Source organism: Amblyomma mixtum, chromosome 3 (assembly GCF_055824585.1).
Source record: "Amblyomma mixtum isolate Tamu chromosome 3, ASM5582458v1, whole genome shotgun sequence".
In the NCBI taxonomy this organism is placed as follows: domain Eukaryota; kingdom Metazoa; phylum Arthropoda; class Arachnida; order Ixodida; family Ixodidae; genus Amblyomma; species Amblyomma mixtum.
The window spans coordinates 65,195,102-65,207,079 of record NC_143014.1 but is presented as its reverse complement, the minus strand read 5'-3'; the positions used below and the strand labels follow the sequence as shown (position 1 = coordinate 65,207,079).

The window sequence follows — 11,978 nt, the reverse complement described above, 5'->3', positions numbered from 1 at the left end:
TCACTGCGCAAGCCACCGTCCAAATAAGACAGAATTTGGAGGCTCATCATGGGGCTTTCAGAATGACGGATGTTCTTTTAATGGTGAATCGCATGGCTCCGGAGGGCTCCGCAATAATTCGGACCACCTGTGGTTCTTTAGTGCGCACCAACATTGCCACACTACACTGGCATCTTTTGCATTTCACCTCAATCAAAAAGCGGTGACACCCAATCCTTATGACCAGCCGCAGAATGACACAGCCATTAAACCACCACGGCGGGACCCCCCATTTCCCATCTGCATGTGGCAGTGTTAGTGGCAACACTGATCCCAGTTGACAATGGTCGATAAGCCTGTGCTCTTTCCCCTTCATTTTCCTTGGGCGAGTAAGCAACATGCCATTCAGAGCTTGGTGTATGCTTCAAAAAAATTTTAAGCTGGTTTTTCCGCCACAGTACCTTTTCTGGCAATCCACAGGGGCAGATATGTTGCTTCATTAACCTGATGAACAAGACAGCATATATTAATAGAAAATATTTTGTACTATGCACTTTATTTGCATATGATGCTATATACTGTATCATCGCATGTATGTTGTCCATATGCCTTATTAATACCACATTGGAATAAACTTTGAGAGCACAACAAAAAGCACTTTTGGTTCATTCAATTCAGAACAGCTCCAGAAGTTGATGGTTTTTTTTTGCTTGCTGATGCAACACTGCAAGCTGTACAGCACACTGTAGTGGGGGGGGGGACTCCAGAGAAGTGCAACTACCTGGGGTTCTTGAGTGCCACAAGCGAAACCTCTGTAGACAGGTATTGCAACATTACACACTCTGGAATTGAAGCTTTTGCATCATATGCACAGCCAAATCATGTAAGCAATAAACACAATATGGATTGACACTATGCAATACAAAGTGCAAATTTTTGCATGGCAAGAATTCAAGAAATGCGTGCTCGTACATAGTATCTACGACAATGCAGTGACAATAATTTCACTACAGTAATTATCTGAGCGAATATACTGCAAAAAAGATAGGGATCAAACACGCAAAGGCACATCATTCTCTACGAATTCTACGAATCAACAAAAACCTCAGAGATATTGCAACAAATATCCCCCATGTACATTCTCAGCAAACATATGGCATACTTATACAGATCCAGCCAGCAGCATGGCCATGCACTTTTCTTCGAGAAGAGGGCAGGTGGCTGTTAAGTGGCACATTTGGCTAGTGAGGAAAGAGTTGTTTGAGAAAAAAAAAGCTTTTATATACAGCTGGCCTCATTTGGGAGACAGGTGGCACTCCAGTTATCCAGAAATGTAAAAAATCAAAAGCTTGTGCTACTTGAATAACAATATATGACAAGACAATAAGGTTGCAGAATTACAAAATGATGGATATGTTGACTGGCAGTAGTTTTTCAAAGCCCATCAAGGTAGTAAACTTTTTCACTATCTTTTCCCATATTTCTCCAGGTTTTGTGCATAATGCCACAGAAAAGGTTACATTGCCTATAATATCCACAATGTGCCAAAATTCTTCACCTCCCCTCACAGCAGTTCTCAGACTAGTAACAGCATACTTCAACACTACATTCACTAAAGCAATGCGCTGCTTGATTCCGTTACACACACTAGCATGTAGTTAAATTCAACAACTAATTACAAATAAACTATGTATCTTATACTGTTCACCTACTTCAGTACCATTTGGCAAGAGCGTACTTGCCGTTAGCAAAAAGTGCACATTTCTCTGTATTCTCTTCTCTGCCTAAATTTCCAAATAATGCCTGTTCAACATAAGCCAAGAAAGGAGAGGAGCAATGTTTATAGACGTCATTAAATCAAGCTGCTGCCACATTAGTATAACTACAAATTTGCACAATAAATTTCCTTTACACACTATTCTGCTAATTACCAACTACAACAGCCTCCTTACTAACAAAGACCAAGAGGCAAGTTTCACTAAATGGCATTCATTGATCCATTAAGAAGGTTAAATCAATCTACAGCGCCAGAATAATTTTACTGCCATTCACAATCATGTGACTCTAAAATGCATGCACCACATGTTTACCAAATGTATCATGTAACTTCCGTTCTACGAGACTGTAAGCCAGCACAAATGTAATATAACAAATAACATGTTCCATATACAAGATATTCAGAGGTCAAATCATTGGTGCCAATGACATGCACTGTCTTGAACACATAGGCATCCAGGAATTCCAACAAGGAATGCACCATTTCGGGGATTTATCACCATGTCATTACACGACATGTAATGCAACTTCCAAAACTTTTACAAGGCTGCGAATCACTAACTTGCACACAATCACTGCCCTAAAACCAAACCCAAGTTACTTAGATATTGTCGCACTCACCACGAACAGTCGGCCTGCCACAAGAAATCAATGGGCTAAGAGGATTATACCCATGTTACACGGGCGTTTTAAATGGCAGTTCAGTTGACCGTCAGTTGAACTGGACGGCAGTTAGCAGTGTTACAAGGCCGCGCTAACTACCATTCAAATCTCAACAGCAGTTGAGTGCGAGTGAGGTCGTGGGTCCCAGTTGAACGGCCAACTGACAAGATGGCGTCCAACGGATAAAAAAATATCCCGTAGTGGATTGTCTTGGCTCAGTGTACTGCAGCATGCGCAAAGCAGCAAACTAAGAAAACACTCCAAATAAAACTGGAGATGCATTAAACACACGTATAAAAATAACCCAAAACTACATGGTTTACTTAGTTATTATTAAGTATTCTGTCCCGTGATCACGTGATTGAAGGCTACCCCGCGAAAGTGTGAACAGCGCATTAGCAGCGTGGAAGCGACCGGACCAAGTACGGCAGCAGCTCATCGCGGCGATCACGATCGCGCTGGTATGCCAACTGATTCAGACATATAGCGCGTGCGTCGAGCAGTAAAAGTGAGAAAACAAAAAAAATGACCAGCGGACTGACCCACATCGGATAGTCTTGGCTACGAACCAACATCGTCATGCAAATTTTTGCCAAAAAGCAAAAAAATAAAAATACACAAAACGTGTCGCTATAGGAAAGATTATGTACACGAAGATCATTTACTACACAAAAAAAAATGTATACGCTGTTTTTCTTTATTTTCACTTCACTCTAGATGCAACATCATGTGGTTAGTGTGCTAACTGAACTGAACGCGAAGTGTTCGTGTAACAGCAAGTGAATTCAGTTGAGTTCAACGACAGTTGAAATACTCAACCGAGGGTTAACTGAACTGCCATTGAAAACGCCCGTGTAACACGGGTGTAGCACCAACAGCAAGAAGAAATTTCTGAAAACACTACGCTACTAATGTTATGCACCGCACCTCTCTGAAATTTTTTGGCGGCTCAAGGAAACCAAAACCACTGCTTCTTGCAATGTTTTCTACAGATAAAACATATGGGCCATTATGTAACAGCTTTCAATCAAAATAATTTTAATTTTAGGAGCTGTTTAGAGTGCAATCAAGTACTTCTGAACTAGACTGCAATTTTAACAGTGAAGCAAAGCTGACAAGGTGGAACTTCAGTACTGCATGAATAACGAATGGAGAAAGGGGGGGGGGGGGGGGGGGGAGGCTGTCAGCTTTAAATTTAAAACATATATAATACACTTTACACATCATAAAGCAAGCACAAACTTGCTGCCGCTTATTCTACAGGTCACAAAATATTGCTCACTTCAAAACATCTCGGCTCCAGTCATATAAGAATAACATTACTGTTATCAAGACAACTTATCACAACTACCTTGTGCCGATTTTCGTTTTGTTAGTACCTGCTCTGGTTGTTGCGCGTGTGACGGTTTCATCTCCCAGTCAATGGGCTTATCGTACCCCAAAAGATGTTCTAGGGCATCAGCATTCTGGAAGTTTTGCACCTCTACAAACAATGGCTGTCCCTTGGCCAGAAGTGTAGTGAAAGGGCCAGGTACTGTAGGCACTTCAACATCATCAGCAATAAAGCTAATTTCTTTCTTTCGATTCAACAAGGTCAAGGTTGTCGCATTAAACTCCTTGGTGTCAGGGTCATATGTTAGCTCGGTTACATATCTGGAAAAGAAAAAAAGAAAAACAAAGGAAGGGCAGTAGTTCAACATTATTCAATTACAATGGAAAACATGCAACTTTACACCAGCTTTATTCAGCAGGCAATAAACAAATTTCAACACGTTCATAGCATATGCATTCTTTCAATGGCAGCTATGGTTCCAGCAGTTCTGATTTCTTTGCTGCTATGCTTAAGTGCATGGTGACCTGGAGCTAGCAAAACTCCTTCCCTACCACAGCCACTAACCACTGTTAGTCTGCTAATGATGGACGCAAATGCCAATTTCAAATGCCTCCATTGCATTCTTGAGAATGCTGCACAATTTCTACTGAAGCTAGAAAACTCTAGTTTAATTCTCTATTTAGTATGACTTTCTTCCTCGTGGTGGCGATTTTCAAACCACTTGTGACAACAGCTGAGCGCAAACGTTAAGAATGGCCACCTCCGCCAGTGTGGCGTGCACCTTGAAATGTGGCAAATCTTGTGAGTCAGCTGTGTCCATGGTTGGTTCTTTCAATGATCTAAGTTGCAACGACTCCGAGAATGCTGTCTCATCTTTAGTTCAGAAGGCAAAGAAGACCAGAGGAACCAGCCCAATACATCTCTGGTAGTGCCTCGGTTAGTTTCCTATTTGGGCTAGTTTTGCTTAATTCCGCAACCATTTTGAAAACACTACTGACATTATCTATGTTATTTGTCTCATTTTTAGGGTTTTCACGTCATCTGAGCAGGATGTGATACCGTCTGCGCTGCAGAGAGTTCATTCGAATGTTTCGCCCCATGATGTACCCAACTAGAGAACCAAAAGTGATTGTTTTCTAGCCGAGAGTATGTACGAGCTAGAACTATCATCTTTTCAGAAGTACTTCCTATTGGACAGCCAGACATTCTGTCTATTCCGAAGTTTCTAAATTGTTTTCTTTTTAGGTACAAGCATATTGCTGCGAATTTTGCTCAAATGTTATCTAAAAAGCTTGATTTTTAAAGTGAAAGCTTTACTGGCCTAGTCGAGCCAAGGTCACTGGCGCTGCAATTTGACCTTAAAGTGGAGGAGCGGTGGAGGTGTGGCAGCCACGTGACATATCTTATCACAATCCCTCCTTTATCCCTTCCCTTACAGCTCGGTTCAGGTGTCCACCGAGATGTGAGACAGGTACAGCGCCATTTACTTTCCTCAAAAACCAATTTTCTATTTTTCCTTTCTTCTTTCACTTCCTCCTTTATCCCTTCCCTTACGGCGCAGTTTGGGTGTCCACCAAGATATGACAGTTACTTCACCATTTCCTTTCCTCAAAAACCAAACCAAACAAAATAAGTGGGCCGCCGTCATTCATTGGTGTTGGTGCTGACAACGTTGTAGAGTCCGCTGATTTTGATGAAAGGAAAGGTGCACAACTGGGCACCTCAATCTCGCTTTCATGTACATGGCGTTGGCGTCCACCTGCCAAAAACCTGCTTTCGCTCAATATTCCGTGCTTGGTAATGCTAAACCGCCAGCAATTTTTTACAAATAAAATTTGATAATAAGGCATGAAACACATTAACAAAGCTTAAAATATTATAAAGAGAGTTAAACTGGCTTCATTTTGATGCACTGCATTGATTTTTAAACCTCATAGTTTTAGGACCAAAAAATTTAATGAAAACTACCAATATATGGCACTCTTTTTTTCCCACAGTAGGGAAAGAGCAAAGTGTTGAGATATGCCACACTTTGGTTTTTCCCAGTGTTCATTACAACTAGGAATTGGACTTTTCGGTTTTTATTTTTGGGAAATTCGGTGGCCTTTCTTTGGTGCTCATTTTAAAACGTAACTTTCGTCTTCTTCCACGAATATTATTTCCTATGTACCAATGCTTGTTTTTTTTTCAGTGAAATATATGATGTTCATGTGTGGTTAAAAGTGTTGTAGAATTTACTAATTAATATACAGATAGTCGTGTTAACAGTTACATCCTTGCAGAAGGAAGTAGTAGTCGTAATAAAAAATAAAAATGTCGGAGTAAAATGATCGAGTTGTCAGTAAAAAACGTAAGTGGGCCCGCATCATATGGTATGCATGTTGACTGCAGCGATGGAACTGCCGTTTAACCATCGCGGAAGCCATAATATGAAACTTCTGCACCATTTATGTATACTTTTGCTATAGTCCTGCATTGAAGAACTGTGGTTTCGCTTTGACAGTGGTTACAGTTTGAAAAGTTTTCAGCTTACTTACAGGCAGTGGAAAAACCTGTTTAATCAAATGACGGCCCTTAGCCACGATAAAGTTGAGCAGGACTAGCCGACAGCACTTAGCTATGAGACGAGGAGCCTACCAATCTGCAATGGCGTGTCTCAGTTCGTGGGTAAATACCGCAATTCTCGCATCTTCGTCAGCGCCATCTTCATCATGCTCCCCATCATGTCAAGTTATTAGCTTACAAGTCATTAGTCAGGTCCAAACTAGAATTTGCGTCGCCCATCTGGAATCCTCATCAAGCATATCTCATCAATGCCCTCGAATCTGTTCAGAATCGCGCTGCTCGTTTCGTTCATTCATCCTACTCTTATGACATCAGTGTTTCGTCCTTAAAAATAGCATCCGGATTATCACCCTTATCGCTCCGCCGTCGCATTGCCAGCATGTCTTTATTTCACAAATTCTTCCACAGCCCTAAGCACATCGCACCTTATATTCTTCCACCTGCACGCATATCTCACCGCACCAGCCATCGCCTACAAGTTGCCCGTCCACGATCACGCACCGTCACTTTTTCTAATTCCTTCTTTCCTCGTGCAGCCGCAGACTGGAACGGCCTTCCGAACAATGTTGCCATCATCACTTGCCCAAGTCTTTTCACTGATAACGTAGAAACTTTCCTGTCATTGTGAATTTGTGCTTTTACTCTTGCCACCCCTTATGTAACACCCCTTTTAAGGGGCCTTTAAGGTAATAAAATGAAATGAAAAAACCACTGAACCATGGCACTGAATTCCAAAGACACGGTTGTTACACCACATTCCTAGCTACAATGCTTAATAACTTTCTCCGGTGAACTACTAATTGGTACAGAATAGCCAGCTAGCTCTGACATGCATTCTAGAAATGCTGACCTTTTTCGGTTAAAACAGAATTTAAAAAAATAGATTTGGCACACTTTTATCAGTGTTTTTTTTTTGTTTAAACCGGAAAGTCCAAGCCCAAATTTTTACAGACACATTATGGCTCATTTCATTTGGCCAAGTCCTCATTCAAGAATGCGCAAAAAAACAAGACAGTGGGAAGTATGCCATTAGCAAGGTAAGCACTACCTAACATGGCTGCCACATAGTGCCAGGTAAAAGACTTGTCTACTAGAAGACTCTAGTAGTGCTCATGCAAAGAAACTTGTGGTGATGCTGGCCTATCAGGACACTAATTTGAGCCACTGAGACAAAATTTTCGATGCGAAAATTCTGACTGTACTAGCAAAAAAATAACGATATGGAACTAGAAACCAAAAAACTTTAGATAGACCTTTTCATCAGGCTAAGAAACTGTTTTCCCTCCCTACAATAATGGCCATTTCAAGGGAACTGTTGGCACCATAATAAAGAGGGACTCCAACATGCACTAGAGAGAGAATGATACCTCTAACTGGCATGTGCAGCAGGCAAGTGGCAGATCTTGTACATGCTATGCAGGGGTTGAAAACTGAGCATTACAATTCATTTTGGCTACGCTGTCCATACAATGAATTTATTGAGAGATTCTGCCACCTGCCTGTACAAGCCGGGATGGCAGCAGGTTAGATGACAGACAGCAGATGAAAGATTGCGGCACCCTAAATAAAAAGGTCGTCAAGACTGCTTTGAAATTGCACTGACAGTGAAAATTATATGCAACAATCTAGTTGTACTTGCAAACTGCAGTGTTCCATAAGAAACTAGGAACACCTACACCCCATAACTGCTGTCAACACTGGCTGCTGCACTTATGTAAAGCAGAAAACAACCCAAGGGTACCACCAATATGCTGTCAATGCCGTCAATACCTTTCGTTAGTATCTTATCATTGCATGATGGCTCCAAACAACAGAACTCAGTGTCCCAAGCCTAACAGTCCAGCTAATATCGACAATCCCTCCGATGAGTTCATTTTCCCTCCTTAGCATGCTGCACTCGCAGCTAAAACCAAGGTTCAGATAGACAAGCAGCTCTCATAACTTTACAGTTCCCACCCTACCTCCGGAACACCTGGATGTGCCTTTTAAATAGTCCTGGGTTCCATAAGCAAAAAAACTGCAACACCCGTGGTTAGCAATGTATAAGCATAAACAAATGGTGCTATACCTCCTTGTGATGTAATGCAGCATCAGTGGCGTGACGAAGATGAAGAACGATGCGCACGATACCACAATCACGGTAGCACCTACTGATGCGCCACTCAGCTTTTGAAGCAAAATCGGCTGCGCCAATATACCAAGGAAGCTGCTGGTCAAGGAGAGGCTTTTCACCATTTTTACTGTAGACCGAATTGAGCCCAAGTAGACAAGCATTTTACTTGAACTCTTTTCATAGTCGTGGCTGTGTTTCCTAGGTGACGACGTTGATATGCAACTTTTTTGCATACCATTCCCAAATAATGCTTGCTGAAAAAGAGAGAAAACAAAGTAAGCGATGAATGCACTGCACGCAAGCTGGCGAGTAATGTAAGTACTGAGCTCGCACTAAGTAGCACTTTAACCCTTTGTTTCCTAGTGGCCACAGTTGTGGATAAAAAGTAAAGCAAGGTTCGAAATCTTGTGTATGACATTAAGCTATCAAATTACATTCAAATTCGCGCCACATCAATGTTTCATAAAAGTCTCCCTAGATAGCAGCAGGCGCTGTCAAAACAAGAGCAGCAAAAGAGAAAAAATGGCATCGTCCAGTAGTCGTCGTACAAGGTACGTGCCTGCTTTTGAATGAAATATTTTCCTTGTCTGCTATTTATTCGTCATTTTTTCTCTACCTCTATCAAGAGCAATAGATGCAATTGATAACATTCAATTTTTGTAGCAATATGTGCAGTGAGAGTTTTGTTACGGGAGTTATTCTAGGTGCGGCCACATTTGTTGCCGTCAGGACTGTGTGGTTACCGCCGTACCTGCAGTTAGAACGTCGTTCGCTTCATTGCCGTCACTACCTGTGCAGTGCATTGGCAAATATGATAAATAATCATGAGATAGGGGTTGTATTTGCTTTGAGGCGAATGTACTCGTGATTTCATTTGCTTACAGACATGGACTGAGTGACAAGAAAATTGTTTTTGAGTGGCCCAGTGGCAGCGAATGTTCAGACCTGGAAAGCTCCGATTATAAATGAAGAAGTGCCAAGCAATCGAGAAGCCATTGACATATTTTCAAGGGATTCATCTGACAGCGAAGCTTCAAAGGTGGAGGAATCGACAACTGTAAAAAACAAGGTGAAGTAAATGTGGCTATGGGTGAAAAAGGACATCGGTGTCAATGAAGGTTACCCAACGAGCGAGTTTGTTCCAAAAGTTGCACCCAATGAAGCTAAAACACAGCTGAGCATGTCTTCAAAGCTCGTGGATGAAGATATGGTTGACCACCTAAAGTTTGATTCAAATCGTTACCAGATACAGAATAAGAGAAAGCTGAAACTGATATAATCAGCAGAGATTCGCAAATTTATTGGAATAATTTTGTGCATGTCGATTGTGTCTTTGCCGTTCAGGCGCATGTACTGGTCACGGCTGCTACGCCAGTCACATGTCATTGACTGCATGATTTGGAACTGTTTCGATGAGATAATCTCCCTTTTCTATGCGTGCAACATTGACGATGAAAAGAAAAAAGGTGAAGAAGGGTATGACCGCCTCTACCGAGTGCGGGGCATGCTCACAAGACTCAACGAAAAGTTCTCAGTGCAGCAGAGATGGAGCCATGTGTAGCTGTCAATGAGATGACTACTCCATTCAAAGGTAGCCTGAAAGTCTACATGATGAAGAAGCCAAAGAAATGGGGCTATAAAGTCTGAACACTTGCTGTGAGGTCTGGCTATGTATACGAGCTTCAGCTGTACGGAGACAATCTAGTAGGTGAGCCAAATGACATTTGGCATGATATTGGCGAAAGTGAGAAGGTCGTGGTCTTCCTCACAGAGGGCTGTGCCACGAAAGAAGTGTTTTGTGATAATTCCTTTGCATCAACGGAACTACTTGTTGAAATGAAGCACCGTGGACTCGGTTGCACTGCAACACTAATAAGAAGAAGGACTTGGCGCAGCCCACTAAAAACTGAAAAACAGCTAAAATGAGAAGGTCATCTGACTTTCGAAAAGAACAAGATAGCGGCATTGTCGTGTGCCAGTGGTACGACAATAGAGCAGTCACTGTTGGATCAACACGCAGAGTGTAAATCCTGCAGGATCCTGCAAGAGGTTCGACCAAAAAAAACAAGGTATTCGTTGATCCTCCAACACCTAGCTTAGTGCAGGTCTATAATCAGAGCATGGGTGGCATGGACCAGCTACTTGCATTCTACAGAAATGACCTGAAAACAAAAAAGTGGTACAAGAGAGTCATCTTCCACCTTTTTGATCTTGCTGTTGTCAACAGCTGGCTGCTGTACAGAGCCGTGAAGAGTTCAGAAATGCGGCTTACTGTGTTCAAGCTACAAGTTGCCCTTGGCCCGATGAAGGCAGAAATCGCCACGGAAGATGAAGAGGCACTGCGAATGTCTGCCTGTAGTACTTTGTTGACCAGGACATCTTACGTCCCGTGTAAGGTATGATGGGGTACACCACATTCCGGTAAAAGTGCTTCAGAACAATTCACAGCGCTACAAGATGCCGGAATGCACGCGGCGCACAAGGTTGTGATATAAAAAATGGAAACTGTTCCTGTGCATTGATGCAAATGGACCAGGAAATTGTTTTGAACAGTCTCATAGGGAGTAAACTAGTATTCCTAGCGTACACATGTGTTTGCTTGATTTTTGGAGAAATAAAATCACACCAAGGTAGTTTTTCATTTTTGTGCTTTCATATTGGCTTACTGTCTGCATATAAATATAAAAAAGTTTCATATGCATTAGCAGATGCAGCGTGGGAAGCAAGGGGTTAAGCGGACAAATGACCTGCTCCTTAAGTTCACACAAGTACCCAGCATAAAAGTGGATCTGCGAAACGTAACCAAGCCGGACGCTTGCAAGCGTAGTCTGCATGGTCAACGCTATTACTACACAGCTATTAAACGCGTGTAAAAGCCGATACCGGCAAGAGAACTCACAGCATGTTTCCCGTGTACACGGTCACACCTTTGAGCACGCAGGATTGCTGCTCGCGCTAGAAAGTTTTTGGATGAAAGCGTATGAAGTGTTCGCAAAAAAGACATGACAATAATATAAAACCGTTTGCCACTAATTAAGCGAGGCGTAACAACGCGAAAGCGTTGAATAAATGAGCGCCACACGCACAGCCTTGTAGCCGCACGGACAGCTAAGCTCCCTTAGGACATTGAAGACAACATAACTTCACGACAGTTGTGAAACGTGACACATTTGCAAAAATGTCGTTCATGATAGCCGCTACAAAAACTGAGCGCGACAATCGTAAGAGACTCGAATACGTACAAAAAGTAATACTTTGTAGTTAACTTCAAAGCACAAAAAAAATGACAAATTCGATAAACGGTTAGCTAAAAAAAAGATTTCTCTTTAGACTGCGTGCTTGTATGCTCTAAACGCTTCAAAGCGAACACATTGATGCAAGAGCCATGTCATTGATGTAGCATAAGTATCGCATCTAGCAACCTTAAGATAGTTTTCGTCGTTTTTACATAATATACTGTGGAAGTTTAAGTGCTTATTTGTATCATTTAATTTACAAGCATTTGAAGGTGCGATTTTAAAATGGTGTTATTAGCCAGCGAAAGGCAGG

At 41.9% G+C, this 11,978-nt stretch overlaps 1 protein-coding gene across 1 annotated transcript; it reads right to left on the bottom strand.

Moving 5' to 3' along the window:
- Positions 1-503: 503 nt before the first annotated feature.
- Positions 504-11,582, bottom strand: LOC149350464 (transmembrane protein 70 homolog, mitochondrial). The gene is made up of 3 exons (XM_089579501.1): positions 11,329-11,582; positions 8,385-8,683; positions 504-4,071 (listed from the first exon to the last, which is right to left on the bottom strand). The coding sequence occupies exons 1-3, from the start codon at positions 11,431-11,433 to the stop codon at positions 3,747-3,749; spliced, it is 729 nt and encodes a 242-aa protein (XP_089435627.1). The 5' UTR covers positions 11,434-11,582; the 3' UTR covers positions 504-3,746.
- Positions 11,583-11,978: the final 396 nt, after the last annotated feature.